The sequence below is a fragment of the Erpetoichthys calabaricus genome, chromosome 8 (assembly GCF_900747795.2).
Source record: "Erpetoichthys calabaricus chromosome 8, fErpCal1.3, whole genome shotgun sequence".
Lineage (NCBI taxonomy): Eukaryota > Metazoa > Chordata > Cladistia > Polypteriformes > Polypteridae > Erpetoichthys > Erpetoichthys calabaricus.
In genome coordinates, this window is record NC_041401.2 from 96,492,215 (window position 1) to 96,510,697 (window position 18,483).

The 18,483-nt window shown below is 39.1% G+C and overlaps 1 protein-coding gene across 1 annotated transcript in view; it reads left to right on the forward strand.

Annotated features, from left to right (window-relative positions):
• The window catches only part of tmem132e (transmembrane protein 132E), a 636,104-nt gene that overhangs the window by 549,531 nt on the left and 68,090 nt on the right, over positions 1-18,483 (forward strand). The window contains exon 4 of the mRNA XM_028807114.2: positions 12,714-12,906. Within this exon, the coding sequence (XP_028662947.1) occupies positions 12,714-12,906 (193 nt within the window). The remainder of the gene's footprint in view (positions 1-12,713; positions 12,907-18,483) is intronic.

Below are 18,483 nucleotides of genomic sequence, written 5' to 3' on the forward strand. Positions count from 1 at the left end.
TTCTGATTCACTTTATGTGTAATTATTCCTTGGCAAAAAGGTGTCTTATATCAAGTTCAAGATTTCATCATCTGTTTGTGTTTTTGGACAAGCGCCTGAAATTAACACTGCTTACCAAACACAGCAATAACTGCCTATGCTGTTTAAACAGAATTGAGAAAGGGTAATTGAAAGCTCACGATGTGTACAGAATTATCCACGGTTATACAAAAACAATGGCCACTGATAGCCAATGACAAGCCAAAAATAAGGCTGAACAATATACCAAAGAAAACTGAAATTAAAACAAAGAATCAAGAGAATTAAACAGGTGTGAGGCGACACAGCATAAAGTTGAAACCTATCCAAGGAGCAACGGGCACAAGAGAGAAAGGGAGCAACAGCCTCTGTACAGGAGAATAATATCTATCAGTCAGTGAGTCAGTCATTGTCCAACCCGCTATATCCTAACACAGGGTCATGGGGGTCTGCTGGAGCCAATCCCAGCCAGCACAGGGTGCAAGGCAGGAACAAATTCCAGGCAGGGCACCAGCCCACCGCAGGGCACACACACACCCACACACCAAGCACACACTAGGGACAATTTAGGATCGCCAATGCACCTAACCAGCATGTCTTTGGACTGTGGGAGGAAATCAGAGCACCCGGAGGAAACTCACACAGACACGGGGAGAACATGCAAACTCCACGCTGGGAGGACCCGGGAAGCGTACCCAGATCTCCTTACTGCGAGGCAGTAGTGCTACCACTGTGCCACCGTGCTGCCCTATCTAGCATATACAGTAGGTTGATATGTTTTAATTATTAATTTCTAACAATACAAATGTTTAAACAGTTCTCTAACTATCTAATTGCAAAGAGCAAGAAAGTTGGATAAGCCAATTGTTTCTCTGAGACATTTACAATTTACCAGATCAGATTAGACCCTATGTTAGGAGGACAGTTGACCAGGTGTGCAGGGACACTTCACATTTTATGAGCCGTTCCCCTACAGGAAGAAAGCTTGGAGGGCAAAAGACAGGTTTTTAGATTTGCATATTATGTGATTGGGACCGGTCACTAAAGCCAATGTCACATTACACGTCTTCTAGTTGTTGGGTATATTAGATTTGCTGATAGCATCGCCAGGCCATGTCAGTTTAAATAACTGAAAATTTATGTCTCATTTACTGAATGACTGCCAACTTTTTTGTGCAGTTGTGCTTGCCTCTTTTTTTTCCACAGCTGATAGTGTACTGCCTGACCGAGCAAACACTGTATAAGAACAGGCGAGTTAAGCTGCAATTTCTGCTCTTTTTTTCTTTTTTCTATTCTGTTGTGGTGCATAATTAACAAGACATTATTCCTTATTCCTCATTGCTACATTAAATGCATTATACTTAAGGATAAGCATTTATTGGTCATTGGCTCACAATGCACATAGAACCCACCCCTGCAACTACAAAATGAAATCAAACCTGTTTGATTTTGTCACAGCAAGTCACAGAGTAGTTAAAAAGAGCCACTGGGCATGTCACAGTAGGTGACTGGCTTCATGAGAGTGTGCCGCCTACTATCTCCAACTCACTAAGATTATGTAAAGGCTACAACTGAAAATATTTGGAAAAGTCACATAATGTGACATAGCCTTTTTGAAGGAAGTTGTATAAAGTCAGACAATGAGCTGGCAAAGAAGAGAGCAGATCAGAAATCAGTTGGTCTCGTCCATTGGAGACGTCTGAGGCTGTGCTCTGCTGGCAGCGGTGTTATTTAGCCTTTTTTGTTATCTATCCAAGATATCCGGTATTTAATCAATGTGTGAGGATTTCATTAGAAATATATTAAAAGCATGTGCAGGAGATCAAGGAATCATAAAGAGAAGGAAAAGGTGAGAGAAAGGTACATCAAAGTCTAGGCAGGTATTAAGTTCACTTTACAGCCTGCCACAGACTGAGCTGGAAGAGACAGGCGAAGGGATGGATCCTACAGGACCTTATGCTACAGCATCTACTCCAGCCAACAACAAATGTGGATGCAAAACTGCAAGTGAGGGGGGCAATGAAAATTCATCAATATCAGGTGGTATATTTGAAGAGTATGATCTCCTTATCCCTGCTGTTAAATATGACCAACACCCTCTGTGAGTCCATGGAGTCAACTCCAGCAGAATATGTAACTCCACTTTCAGAGCACAGAGAACATGGAAATGAGCGATCTGTGCTGAAATTCATATCTGAATTATTTTCTAAATTAATAAGTGAAGACTTTAAATCGGACACTGAGATCACAGCAGCTTATCGCATACATGGCTCGAATGCCTCAAAACCGAGAAGCCTGATTGTTCAATTTGAGAAACTATGGGTTAAAGAAAACTTAATGATGATTCTTAGACAAAAGAGATTATTTTTGAAAATAACCATATTTTTATTTTTCCAGAATTCTTCCCTTTAACAGCTGTCAAACATGCTGAATTCTAAAGCATTAAACAGTACTTACACAGAGCTGAAAGCAGATATAGCCTGTTGTTTCCAGCCAAATTGAAAGTGATTACTGATGGCCAAATCTATATCTTTAGTTCTCCTGAAAAAGCAGAAAAAAGCTAAAAAGACTGATCGTGCCATCATCCAAAGTATAATCATGAGTAATATTGTGTCTTGGTAATGCAAAGAAGATTCTGCTTGCAACTTGGTCTATCTGTAATGCAACATTTGTTGTAACTATACAGTGTTTCCGTTTTGGCCACTTTTTTCATTTATTATATTGAAATTTTTTCTATTAAATATATGCATATATTGGTAACTTTTAAGTTTTTTTTATTTCCTAAGGGGACTGCTTAACATCATACCCTAGGTTTATTACATCTGAACCATATTATCATTAAATATCTACGTTTTTAACTCTTTCTACTCTGCTGCTTTGGGTTGTTTTTTTGGACATGCTCTGTCTCTGGGAATGTCAGAGGACAGGGACTTGTTGAAGTGTGGTCTAGCCTCACTTGGGGTGGAAAATTGGGTGAGTCCTGGTTGGGGCAGAGAAAGAAAGCAAGTTACTTCTTATTTATTTTTTACCCCAACAACTGTAATTGCCAACATAATAATAGGCTCCTTAGCAGTAATACTTGACAATAATATGGTTAAAGCTATTGTATGAAACAACCTTTACTGAAGATTACAAAATGTCTTCAAATGTTCAGAAGCAGTGTCTCTCTGACCAAACAGTGAACTGTGTGAGCTGGAATGTTGAAGGGCTCAATCATGATCTAAAGAGAAAAAAAGTATTTTCTCACCTAACAGATCTAAATGCCAAGATATCATTTTTACAAGAGACTGACTTAAAAAGTAAGTACCAGTTTTGGTTGCAAAGAGATGGAATTGACCAAATCTTTCACTCCAGCTATACAAAGAAATCAATCTCATTGGTAGTATCCGACGTAGTATCTGATCCTTAAAGGTAATATGTTATGGTGATGGGTAATTTACTTAAATCTAAATAATTTTGATAAATATCTATGCACCTAATGTGGATGAGAGATTTTATCCAAAATGTATTTACATTTATTCCTAACATTAACACTCATAAAATTATAATGGCTGGATACTTTAATTGTGTTTTAAATCCAGACTTAAATAGGTCTTCAACTACAGTGGCAATAGCATCTAATACTACAAAAATAATCACACAGTTTGTAATGAATCATAATTTATTAGATCATGGAATTTTTAAATGCAAATCAAGAGCATATTCCTTTTTCTCATCAGTACATCATAGTTACTCAAGAATTATTTTTTATAGATAATAATTTATTGCCCACTATCAAATCTTGCAAGTACAACACTATTTTTGTCTCCAATCACACCCTTCTGATCATGGAGTTTAACACGAGAATCCCTCCTCCCACCAACGCAGCTGAAGTTCCCCCAGCTCAAATCTCTTTATCTGGGTGTGAGGTGCCTGGAGTTGTATAGGGTAAATAATATATCGTTATTTGGAATGCATACATTTCTGATGTGTTCCGTGTCTACAACGATCTGGGTAAATGTAGGATGACAGGAAATGAGAGGCAAGAAATGCTGAACACATACCTAAAACAGAAACTTTTTCCATGTTTTAGTAATAATGACATAAAGTGTATAATGTGTGAAGACTTTAGTCCAAATATCAAACAAACACGTGTGCTTTTATTCAAGAATATAACCAAAGGAAAAAAAAAATTCAATTTACATGTTGCTGTCAATGAGTTAAAAACCCAAGGTCAAGTGTCAATCGACAGAAAATTGATATGTCTTCTTGGATGGTGCAAAGGTAAGAATTGCTGCATTGTAACCAAAAGGTTGCGGTTTCGAGTCTGGGTGCTTCTCGTTTTGAGTAGTGAACTGCTATTATTATTACTATAATATAGTAAAAACATACATTTGATTTGAGTCGGTATCACCTGTTGTAAATTTTGGCTACTTGTAAAAGTTAGCGCTTTTTTTATTATTCAGTTTTATTCTGTCATTGACGTTCACGTGGTACAATGAACTTGCCTCTCCCTTTGTGAGTTGATGCCGTTTATCTCCATTCTTTTCACAAGAGCAGCGATGACCACAGTTGGTGCTGTGGTTGATGCCTGCTCAGAACTATTTGTTGTACCAGCAATCAAAGATACGATGCCCTGTGACAGCTATCAGACTATCGTGCAGCATTTGCGCTTTGACAACAAAGACACCTGTGCAGAACTTGTGAAAAATGACAGATTTGCATGTGTATGTGTAATGCTACTCCTTATTTAGGAAAAGATCCCAGTTGTGCCACTGGAGAAAGACTTTCAAGACTATAGTCATAAAACCATTTCTGGACAAAGGCAGAACCTTAACAACAGACAACTTCTTTACGTTGCCTTCGCTGGCAAATAAACTGCTGCACTGCAACACAACCCTGTTTGGCACCATAAAGTGGGGCAGGAACTTCCAGCTGCAGCTAAACTCACTTCAGTATATGTGCAGTTCTCCACGCTAGTGTTTAGATCTGGCAGTGCCTATTCTACCTCAAACTTTTTCAAAGAAAAATAAGGACTTATTACAATGTGCATCATACAAACCTACTGTATTTCACATCTGAATAATGAAGTTAAGATACTCTCCAAATTTCTAGCTAGAAGGATTGTGAAATTGCTTCCTTCTGTAATATCACAAGACCAAACAGGATTTATTAAAGGCAGACACTTAGCTTCTAATCTTCAACATTTTTTTAATGTAATATACTCACCCACAATATCTAACACACCAGAGATTTTAGTATCTTTGGACACAGAAAAAGCATTTGACCTGTTTGAATGGGGCTATCTATTCACCCCATTTGGCCCAAACATATGTGCATGGATAAAATTACTTTATACTGGTCCAGAAGGATGTCCCCTATCACAATTTAATCATTGGCCATTCACTTTTTAAATTCATCCAAGATAAAGGGGATACTAGAAAAGGATTTGAACAGAAAATATCACTTTATGCAGATTATATGGTACTGTACTGTATATATCAGACCCACCAACTTCCTCATCAGTAGTCCATAATGCACTAGCAGATTTTCAAAAGATATCTGGACTCAAAGTTAATTTGAATAAAAGTGTGCGTTTTCCAGTGAACTCTCTAGCACACAATATTAGACTGGACACCTTACTTTTTACTTTAGCAGTTTAAATAGCAAGTGGTAAACATCAAAAGTAAATATAAAGATTTTGTTCAGTTAATTTTTGGTATCAGCTTGGAAAAAAGTGAACAGGTGGTCTACCCTCCATCTTATACTAGCAGGGAGAATCAGTACCGTTAAGATGGACATCCTTCCCAGGCTTCTTTTTCTGTTTCAGAGCATCCTTTTTTCCATCTCCATTTCATATTGTGATTGTGACTGAGAGAATAAGTGAAAAAAAAACACTAACTTTTACAAGTACTATAAATTTACACCTGCTGTTACAGACATAAATCAAATGTATGTTTTCATTGTATAATATTAACAATAAGAGCAGCTCACAACTCAAAATGGTAAATTTGCGAGTCAGCCAGTACCGAACTGGTGACCTCTTGATTACAAGTCAGCAGTTCCTACTGCTGCACCACGGAAGCTGTTGTATTATGCTTGTATCTTTTGTGAAAGTGTTTATTTGATATTTGGACTTCAGCCTTCACACATTATACAGTTCATGTCTACATTTTGTCATTTACTACTTAAACATGAAAACGTTTCTGTTTAAACAATGTGTTTGCATAGATTGTTGTAGACACGGCACACACATGAAATGTATGAATTCCAAATGACGATGTATTATTTACCCTCTACAACTCCAGGCAATTCACTCCAAGATAAGGTCCTCGGTGTTTCTTTGTGAATTGAGCTGCGGCGATGGGTGGAGGATGGGATAGCAGGCCATTTGCTGCTTGTGTTGATCAATACATCTACAGGACAAAAGACGCTGACAGAGAGGTGTGAACAGATTTAAGGTGTGCCGGGATTACGAGTTTTTTCATAGGCTTTGGTAAGTCTAGTGCTAAAATTGTTCAAAATGTTTCCAGGCCAAGATTCAACCTGTGAACATTGCAATCTAGCTTCAGCCTCACTGGGCCATAGGTTTTGGGCGTGCACCAAATTAACATCATTCTGGACAATAATCTTTGAGTGCCTATCAGCAAACCTTGGTATCAGAATCACTCCTAACCCATTAACAGCTGTGTTTAAAGTGGAGAAGTACAAATTGATTGTAATTTCCTTTGCCACAATACAAGCACATAGAGTTATCTTTCTTAACTGTAAGAATCCCAGCCCACCTGTTATAAATCAGTGGATAACAGACATTCTATACTTTATTTGAAGCTGGAAAAAAATCAGATTCTCACTTAGCAGGTCTGTTTAAAACTTTTTCAAAATATGGCAAGATCTAATTAAAAGAATTTTAGAATAAGCCTTTATATCGGGTATAAGGACATTCTCACTTCTTTGTTGTTTTTAAAGATTTGCTCTCCAGTTTTTTTCTTGGGTGGGGGCTCAATTCTGATTTGTTAAGCTTGACTTAACTGTACTTAATGTTATTTTCTTTGTCGTATGAATAAAATCAAAAAAAAAAAAACCTGACCAGAGAGAAATGAGTGTAACTACACATTTATGCACCACCTAAGCTACGCATCTAGCACTGTCAGGTTGTATGGTTTGCAAAGCCACATTCTATTTGCTTTTGGCTTATGGCACTAATTTTAATTTTTAAAGATTAAAACTTACTATCTACAGTAATCCCTCCTCCATCGCGGGGGTTGCGTTCCAGAGCCACCCGCGAAGTAGGAAAATCCGCGAAGTAGAAACCATACGTTTATATGGTTATTTTTAGAATGTCATGCTTGGGTCACAGATTTGCGCAGAAACACAGGAGGTTGTAGAGAGACAGGAACGTTATTCAAACACTGCAAACAAACATTTGTCTCTTTTTCAAAAGTTTAAACTGTGCTCCATGACAAGACAGAGATGACAGTTCTGTCTCACAATTAAAAGAATGCAAACATATCTTCCTTTTCAAAGGAGTGCAAAGCAAGCAGTCAAAAAAAAAATCAATACGGCTTTTAAGTATGCGAAGCACCGCCGGTACAAAGCTGTTGAAGGCGGCAGCTCACACCCCCTCTGTCAGGAGCAGGAAGAGAGAGAGAGAGAGAGAGAGAGAGAGAGAGAGAGAGAGAGATATAGCGAGAGACAGATAAAAAAAATCAATACTTTGAGCTTTTAAGTATGCGAAGCTCCGTGCAGCCTGTCCTTCAGGAAGCAGCTGCACACAGCCCCCCTGCTCACACCCCCCTACGTCAGCGCAAGAGAGAGAGAGAGAGAGAAAGTTAGCTGGATAGCTTTTCAGCCATCTGCCAATAGCGTCCCTTGTATGAAATCAACTGGGCAAACCAACTGAGGAAGCATGTACCAGAAATTAAAAGACCTATTGTCCTCAGAAACCCGCGAAGCAGCGAAAAATCCGCGATATATATTTAAATATGCTTACATATAAAATCCGCGATGGAGTGAAGCCGCGAAAGGCGAAGCGCGATATAGCGAGGGATCACTGTATATGAATGAATAAATATGTCATTTTTTCTACTGCCTGTTCTCATACTCAGCCATATTGCCTGGGGTTACAGATGTTTAAAGTGGGGGAAGTGCTGAATTATGGGAGTATGTGATTTGAGCTATTCTGTTAAGGTCTACATAATAAAGTGTATAAAGGGGAGAAAAGGGTCACACTATGACCCTACCATGACAAAACAGTCTGCTGCAGGACACACATACATACACAACATAGAGCCAGTTTATAGTTGCCAATCCATGTCTGACATTCCTTTCATGTCAGTGGAAAAATTGAGTTTTTGGAGAAAAACTCACAGAAATACTGGGAAAACTTGTATATTCTACTTTGAAAGTCCCCAGGCTAGATTTTAAACTCAGCATTCTGGAGCTGTGAGGCAGCAGTACTAACCATTGCATTACTGAGCAGCTGCAGTAATATATAGTAGGCAGAAGTAACAATAATATATATACAACAGTAGAGGATAGTTTTAGATTAATGCAAGCAGAAAAAAAAAATGCAAGCTGATATGAGAAACTGTGAGCTGTATTCAAAGTAGCCAGATGTATGACTCCAATTGAAGTAGATTAAGCCTGCTAATCTGGACGTATATACACACATTTTATACCTTTGCATATTTTCTACACATATTCACTTCTAAAATATGTAACAGTTTGTACTCATTAATGCATTTACATTACCTTGCACACAGCTACATAGACATTATACCATAAGTCTTTCATGTGCTTTGCACTATTATAGAACATACTCATACATGCACTCACTTCTAAATTTAATAAGACTGTGTAGTCATGGCCACAAACATCACACCCTGCACACAATACCCTGCATTCTCACACGCACTCTTAAATACATTGAGACTGTGTACTGTACTCTAAACCCTGTATACCATACTGAGTCATCACATGTTTTGTACACCTTTAGTACACACCACTCACAGATAGTATGTATGTACTCACGTTTAAGTGCAAAAACCTGCATTCATGACCTCAGGTTCAAACACATACACACACGCACATTATGTGCTAATCCTTATAAGACCTGTACACACAAATAGTTAATCATGTTCAACTCAAATTCCCCATATGCCTTCTATGCATATAATTAACCAGATGTGTCTTTAAAGTGTGGGAGATAACCAAAGTACACATTCACAGAGTACCCAATGATAATGCATGAATATGAAAAAAATTGAGCCCATGTCCCCAGAAGCCATCATTCAACACTACTAACTACAGTGCCAACGTTTTTTAACAGTTAAATATTTTTGTGACTTTTGCCTTTGTTTGTATTATACTTCCCAGGATAAACTGACACATTCTTTCTGTCTATTCTGACCCCACAATGTTAAAATTCATTCTGTTCCTCTCTATTGGCCCATATCAGTTAAATCCAGGGGGCTATACTGGTTCAGGGTAAGTGAAGAGCAACAATATAAGGCAAACATCGACCCTCCACCCATCCTCTCCAGTTGGCTCGTCCAGATGAAAGGATATGTGTTCAGGGAGCACAGCGCCTCCCTATCGACAAGCATTTGATGAATTAGGGAGTTAACAGGGCTAGAAATTAACTTTTTTTTTTTTACCGAGAGAGATGTGAAGCTGCAGATCGATGGAGGTGGATTAATCTGTCTGCCGCACTCCTATATTGATGGCCTCCTTTGCTAATCCCCATTCAGACTCACTCTTATTTAACAGCCAGCGTGAGGTATGGCCTATACTGACAAGGGAGCGGGTAGGATTGTCTTGTAGATGGTGTCCAAAAACCTAGCCAAAACAGCCTTCTGCACTTCATGAGAAAGTAATTCTTAAAAGTCAACTTTTATTCTCAGAGACTTAAAGAGCTTATCTAGCAAGGTAAGAATGCAGTGCCCTTGAGCATCTCCTTAAAGATAAAGATGTGCTTGTTTTGTCACCCCTTATAATATTTAACGGAGCTATATACTGCCTGACACATTCAATTCTGGTTAGTGTCATGAAAGAAGAAAGCTTAGCTTTTATAGTGCAAAGCTGTTGCAGCACTGGAGAACTAGAATTAAATATGTGTGTGGACAAAAGGTTTCTTTCAGCATCATCAACCAAGCAGTTTCTTTCTATTCACCATTTAACTAAGCAGTTTACAGTTGTGGGACTTTGGTCAATCTTGGAAGCACTGGGTTCAAGGTAAGAATCTGCTTTCAATCTACTGATGTTTAGGCCCCTCTTAAATGGATCTCTGTACAAAACATCTTGGGATGGCTTAGACATTCTTCCTCTATGCTGTCCTTCTGGCAGTTGTGCTCACTTTGAATTCTAGTTATTCGTCCAGCATAAGTTCTAACTGTTGGTACTTCTTGTGCTTAACTTTTAATGTTTGTTCAGTATCACTTGTTAACATTATAAAATGTAATCTCTTAAATTTTATGCATTATGATTTACCTTTATTAAAGATATAAGTTAACTTTAATACAGGTGTCTGCTACACAGAGAGAAAGAAGAAAAAGAATAAAGACTGGATAGGGGGATAGGCCATATGAGGCCACACACAATATACAAAGTTAATAGTGAATATCCATGTAACCTACTCTGCATTGAGCCTCCATCATGGAGTCAATTGAGGCTCTGATTGGGGCTCTTGAGGGACTGAGCAAGGAGTCTGAGTATCTAGGCTTGCGAGTCTCCCTTTAATGACTTCTTAGGCACACCCATCAGCAGTGCGGAGAAACTGTCAATCTTGTCGAGAGGTTTACTTTCTTCAGCAGTGACATTCATGTCTCTGGTGACTCTTCCTATGAAGTCAGTAGACAGATTGGGAGAGCATGGAGGGTCATGAGGTCGCTGGAAAGGGGTGTGTGGCGCTCCCGATATCTATACAATAGGACGAAGGTCCAAGTCTTTAGAGTCCTGGTGCTTCCTGTCTTGCTATATGGTTGCGAGACATGGACGCTATCCAGTGACCTGAGACAAAGACTGGACTCCTTTGGTACTGTGTCTCTCCGCAAAATCCTTGGGTAAAGTTGGTTTGACTTTTTGTCGAATGAGTGGTTGCTCATGGAGTCCCGAATGAGGCACATTTCCTGAATTGTGAGGGAGCATCAGTTACAGCACTATGGCCATGTAGCTCAATTCTCTGAGGGTGATCCGGCTTTCAGGATCAATCATTGTTGAGGACCCGAGTGCCTGGAACAGACCAAGGGGATGCCCACGTAGCACCTGGCTGTGGAAGATAGAGGGTGGGACTGGACTGCATGTCTGCCTGGGGGGGTTGCCAACCAGGATCCCAAGTTGTTTTATCGGTGGTTGGTGTGGCAACTCGGTATATCAGTACATGTTCCCCAAACCTAATCTGACTGGACCTACTCTGCATGTCTTTATGGTATATGAGGAAAACAGCTGCTGCTTTTCATTTAGGATTGAAGGCAAACTATACTATTACAAAAAAATACAAACAAGTATTTTTTGAGGATGTTATATAATGTTTTATTAGGCCTTGCTTTTCAGAAAAATGTATTGCTGGATTCTGGAAGTCATAGGGCTAGGTGGGATTCTTGTTGGGTAGTATGACTAATTACAAAAATGTACTGGACGCCTCATGCTATCAAACTTTTTACCCAATAGGGCATGTTACCTTCTCTGGTGAACACAATATAGTTCAGGGATGCCCTCTAAGACCTAGCAAGGACTTTACCTGGGAATTTTTCAGATGCAGACTGTTTTTTTTATTTACTGACTACCAAATATGTACATTAGTATACAGTATAAAGACATCAGAAATGTGTTTTTGTACTTCTCTTTAGTTCCAGACAGAAGTTAGACCACAACTCTGTGCATATGCCTAGGTGTGTCCTGCAGTTGACAATGTTTGCAAGGTATAACAGTACTGAAAAAGTACAGAAGAGCACAATTTTTAAAATAGTACGATACAAACCTTTTGCTATTTTTGGTATGGGAAGTAAATGATAGTTTTCACAGACCTTGTGCTGAGGTCTTCATTCTTTTGTTCTCTGATATATGGGGACACCACCCCCCAATAGTATTTGACACATTGAAGACTCCATGGAGGACCTGCTCTTCCACATGCTGGAGACTCAAAGGAAGATCCGCTCCTTGTATTTATGTACAGTGTGGTAAGGCAGGGAGGAGTATTATTGTGTGGAACACTAGGTAGTCTGGGGTGAGACAGAGATGGAGTTATTTGCTTTGGCATTGTTTTGGTACCAGTACTGAGGTTCAAAACCTGCTATCAACAATGAAGTCAAAATTTTAGTACCTATTTAACACTATAGTGGACGGGTGTTCCATCCAGAGTTAGTCCCTGCTTTACGTTCTGTGCTACTCGAATGGGCTAATTTAGCCTTCATGAACCTCAAATCAATTAAATGTGTTCAGAAATGAATGGATGGATTGGTTTAGTAATGGACAGAAAGACAAACATGTTCTTAGTCTTAATATCAGAGCAGCATTGGACAGTAAAAACAAAAGGAAAGTGGGTGTTCATTATCTAGTTTTCACAGTTTTTTATCTAGTTTTAACTTACTAAAATATACACTCCATTAGATGAAGTGTCTTCTCTGGGGATTGATGCTATACACTGAAAATCCCCACATCTCCATTTTGTGGCTCTTGCTGTATTGTCTAAAACTTTCCTTCTTTCCCATCTATAGTGATGTCAGCTCCAGCATTGAAATCATGCAGCTTGACTTTGAGATGGAGAACTTCACCAGCCAGTCAGTGACAAGACGAATCAACTGGAACATCGACTATGGTGGCCGTAGCCCTCCACCTGACTCTGAGAAGGTGGTCACTGAACTGACTGTAATTCAGAGAGATATTCGAGCCATCATCCCAATGTCCATGGTAAGTAAGCAGGCCACTAACACAAAATTGTCCAGAAGATTTGTTTTAAAAATATTCATGTTTAAAATAACCTTAAACAAGACAAGCTTCTTAAAAAGCTTTGCATAGGTCCTACTCATTTGTGACTCTCTTTTTCTTTCATTCCCATTTGGCATGGGCTTGTCAGTTATATGCAAATAACACGGTATCTCATTAACATTTAGCAGTCAGCTCCCCATTTCTCACTGGTGGGTATTAATTAAAGGGCTGGAAGCACAATTGGCAGTAATTACTAGTTTTAATCAGAACGCTCCTGGTGCTTGGCAGACTGCAAGACTGTCAGAGACGGGTTGCGGCAGCAATCCGAAGGGCACTCATAATATTAAAAGTGCCCACTGGGGATCTTTAGGCAAGACCCTCCAGGCCTTCAGTTAGAGTTTTGGCTAAAAATTTCAGTACATGAAAAACAGAATAAGCCTTAAGGTGAACTTTTCAAAAGAGTCATTCATGAAGGGCGTTAGCAGACTGATTGAAAGTTAGGGTCACCATGTTGACTCAGTTAAACTAAGAGGATGTGGCTGCAGAAATGAGAACCTGTACAAGAAAAAAGCTTCTGTTTGCATTCTCCTGCTGCTCTGAGGAGTGATCTGTGATGGACTTGTTTCCTGTTCTCAGATAGCTCATCTTTGCTCAGTCTCTTAACAGCTCTCATGCCTTGGAAAATGTGTTTCATTACATTTCAAATGGCATTCACTAGAATAGAAGAGGTTTAAGTCCATTTGGCATAAACCAAGTTGCATCCCTCAGTCTTACACTGAATTGGGCACCACTCAACTCCTACCTGTTTAGGTCTAGCCTGGGTTTATCACAGCACATTTTGGCAGCCCAAATGTATTGGACACAAGGCAGAAATCCACAAACTCTTCATGTTACAAGTATAAGCAAAAATTTCAGAATTCTTTTAGTTTATTAGATTCTCCTGCTCTTTCAATACAGGATGTACACACATATATAGATATATGAACCTTATTGGTGGAAATCTCCAAGCATTTGAATTCAGATTCCATGATAGCCACAATCTATGTTGTTTACATGTTTTTTTACATACTGTATTCATGTACATTTATAATGATGTATAATTTGTGACTCCTGATGTCTTGATATGATTGAGATAGGTTTGATTTTATAGGCTATGCTAGAGTTCTATACAGGGATGATTGCCACATTTCACCCAGCACTCCAGCACTGCTAGAGTAGGCTCCATGTGCCTTCAATGATGTACTGGGAAAACTAAGAAAAAGAACCTGTAGCAGTCAGTTATGGCACCATCATTATACATAAAATGATTGTTAGCTGCCAAGTCCAGTTGGTTAACAGCTGGGCTCTAAGAAAATCCTTACCAAACATTTAGTAGCAATAAGAATTTGGGTTATGTGACTGGTGAAAGGAGTTCTCTTTCAGGTCAATTGACTAAAAAGTTGACTAAAATGATCTGCTGTCAATCTTGACAGCTTGACCTGAGCATGTTTCCTTATAGGCAATGGAGCTGGCCATCTACGCTAACTCTGCTACACATTTGGATGTGATTTTTTTCCTTACTTGGAGGTAATGTTTAGAGACATAAAAAATATTTAAGCTATTTAATCTTGTGATAGTGTCACTCCATTATTTTTAATCTCCTTTTTAACAACAAAGGAAGATTTTCCTTTAGGTGTAAGTTTCTCAAAATATTTTGAAGAGATATCTGAATGGTAAAAGGTTGACAGGATAAAGGAACAACAAATTCGGCACAAGGGAGGAAGAAGATCAAGAGGAAATATTCAGCTCCGAGAGAGCTACCCAGGCAGTAGAAGAGGTTCCACAGAATGCTAGTGTAAGGAGCCACTATGGAAAAATAAGCCCTGAATCTGTGCTGTGGGCCTCACAAGGGCATTAGGCTGTGTTCCCCTAGCACAATGGAAAGCTGGAGTTTTGGCTGAAGAGAGGGCCACTAGGTGACACAGGGCCCCTGAAGGGAATATAAGTGCCTGTGTTATCTCCCCAATAAAGTGGAAGGTTGTGATGATGCAGGTTCACTCCATGCTCCCATTCAGCTTCTGGGAGCTCACTGATGAGCTAGGTAGTGAGGCACAACATAGCAAGGGGATGGTGCAAAAAGTGGAAAGTGCTATTATTTAAAACAGCAATAACAAAGTGTCCAAATTAAGTAAAGTGCAGTGTATCAAAAATCTTTAAATAAATAATCCATAAAAACAGAGGTGAAATCATGGAGGTTAAAATCCAATAGAAAAAAATCTTTTAAAAACAACAACGAGGTTAAAACAATGGCTGGAAGCTGTCCTTTTAAAATCAGCCGGGTGCCTTTCTACTGGTGACTCCCCTGCTTCTCCCGTCCAGGCTATGCACCAGGGGAGCCACCCTACCTGCAGCTGACCTTCTTCTACCTTTTGATCTGGAGGCTTCCCAATCCCTGGCTTTGGTTCAGCTCTCTCCAGACCGAGACTTGGGTTCCCCAGCGACCAGGACGCTCACACTGGGGAATCCAGCTCCCAAGCCTCCCGACTCCCGCTGTCTTCCGCGGCGAGCCATCCTTCTTGTAGTCACTCCTGCTCCTCACTGAATGCTCAGCTGGAGCCACCACAATCGACTGCCAAAGGTGTCGGCCAAACACCCCGCTAGGGCTCACTATCCAGCTGCCTATGAGCCTGCACTCGCTCATTCACTCTCTTGTATTGCTCTAGCTTTCCTCTCCCTGCTTCCTGCCTCCCTCTTCTGCAACCTCCATTCCTTTCCTTTCTTCTTCTTCCTTTCTTCATTTTCTTCTCCCCCCCTAGCCACCTCGCGCTTCTATTTATCATGGGGACGTGGATCAGATGTGTCAATTAGCAGCTCCTGGGAACAATTACGGATGCGGATGACTCCTCACCTGTGCACTTAAGCGAGGTTCACCCGCATCACGAATTCCCCGGGAACCGATCCGCCACACTACCATGCCCCCTTTCTAAGCCACGAAGACGGCGATTATTTATTAAAAAGTGTCCTTTTGACGTGAACTGTGGACCCGCTACACCACAAAGGTATGAAAGCTGCCATAGTGACCCAATTTGTACAGGCAACTGAAAGCTTGGGTGTTCAGGGACATTTGGGGCCACTAGAAGGTGTTATAACATGATTTTCTTGGACTTTTGCTGCATTCCTTTTGCCTCAGAAGTCGGATGTTGAAGCTGGGAATGATATCATGCCCGAGTTGACCGCGTTCCAGTTAAACATTCAGAAAATCAATATGGACGTGTCCGGGAAAACCTTTGTTGTGCTTGTTCCATCAGAATAAATAGCAGTTTATAACAACGCGTTATGCTGTATATTGTGTATCTAAACATCTTAGCAATGTAGTCACATATTAACATTTGGCAGTACTGTGTGTATGTCTCATTTAATGAGATGCAAATAGGCAGAAGTGCTAATAAACAGTAAATAGTACAGCTTTCACTAACGTTTGTGGTGTGCGTTGCCATTTTGGATTGACGTCAGGATCTGAAGTTGGACAAACTTGGGCTTCACAGATCAATCCACGAGTTCCTGAGTTGGAAATCTGACTTAAGGGGTGCATTCCAGTTGAAAATTCTGACTTCCCACTTCAAACGGAATGTAGTAATATATATAGGCTTGGCCAGAAGTGACTTCAGAAAAGCATTAAAGCTCATTGAGTCTGTAGTTGGGAGGAGAATTGTTGGTGAGAGCTCAGCTGAAAGGAAGGAGAGGTCTGAGATAAAGATACAAGATACAGATAGAAGGGAATTGAACATGGGTATGAATTTGAGTGGTGTTATGGTAAGCAAGTAGTTTAATCAAGGAGGCTTGTTTCAATGCTTTATTTTATATGCTACATTTTGTAATATTTTCCTCGTGTATGTGTTGTGGGTGCAGAGAGCTGCTACATGGGTCCCACTTTATCAACAAGCATAAATGTTATCATGTGCTCTTTCCTAAGGGGGATTTTGAAATTATAGTACTGGCAGAATCTGTTAAGCATAGAAGGTATAACCCATGTGAAATAATATTGCTATGGTTAAACATTTGGATGAAATACCACTATAATAATAAGCTCCTGAAAAAGTGTCAGTGTCTACTATCCTAAAATTGAATGATTCTGACTAGCTGTGTCTGGATTACTGCCAACCACACTAGAAGGAAGCGGTTCAAAAGAGACAATTCATCAAGGGTTAAAGTTGGAACCACAGTATATTGGAATGATTTGGGGAATTATAAAGAATTACATTGATGGTGATTATAGAGGACAATGCCTCAGGATAATTTTGTTGAGGAAATAAAATGACTGAGCTATAACTTTCTAAAAGAAGGATTCTTAAGATATGACGACAAGGGAAGATAGTAACTTTGCTCATTGGTCACTCTTTCATGCTCTTCATTGGTTAGCACGCAGTAACAAAGAGATGTAAATTCATTTCACTTTATATTTGTTATTTTATTCATTTTATATGAAGCTTTGGCTGAAGCTCAATAACATATAGTACTGAGAGTAGGGAGAGAAAAAAAAATCAATCAGACAAAGAATTGATTTTGGTTTTATATAGCATGTCTTTTGTGTCGATTGCCATCATGAAGGGGTTTCAATAATTCTGCATGTAAAGGGCATGGAACTCTAATGAAGTGCCAAATATAAAGAAGTAAATATCTAAAGAGCTGAATAAAACAAATCTGTCAAGTTATCGATTTTTCTTATATAGAACATCTTCAGTCTGCCATAGTCAAGAAGGTTAATAATACAGCATAAGAAAGCAGTCTAAGTAACATTAAATTCACAAAAAAACGAATATTTTAATGACATTATGGAGTTGGTTAGAGTGATGAAATTCATGAAGATGCAGAAACAGTAATGCATATACTTAGTCAAAGAAAACAGATAAAATGTGTTTCGAAGTAATTAGTATTTAAAAAATGCACAGATTCTCTCTTTAGTCATTATTAGTTAAACAATCTTGGTCAACAAAAAAAGAGACGCATATATTTAGAAATTATGACTCAAGGTTTTTTTATTTTGCCTTTTCTCTTATATATCAATTAGAGTTTGGAGGAAAAGTAACATTTAAAAATAAAAAGTTTTAAGTGTTTTGGTGGATTGGAGTGACAGATCAAAAAATACCAACATAATTTTTTTTTTTTTAAACAAACATTGGAGTGGGAATGTCAGTTTCCACCTTGCAAAACATTTTGTGATGGAGCAATACACTGAAGATGAGGAAGTCAAAACCATCACAGGTTGAAAGCTGCTTCTGTCTTAAAAAAAAGTACACTCCCCGTGTAGCAGAGATCCATGTGCACCAGTTAGTGCTCAGTTTTCCCACGCCAGCTTCATTTTTCTAGTTATATGCAAACAACTTGAGAAAATAATAACACTCCCGAAGAAGATGACCACTGATTCAGCTCATAAAGAACCAATCGAGCAAGCTGGTAAACAAAGAGTGAAGATATTTTGTAAGTGATTAATCACAGGTAAGAGGAAATTAACTGCATGGATGTCAGCCAGAGAATTTGGCACAATTTGTATTGGGAATATTATTTTTATTATGATGACTT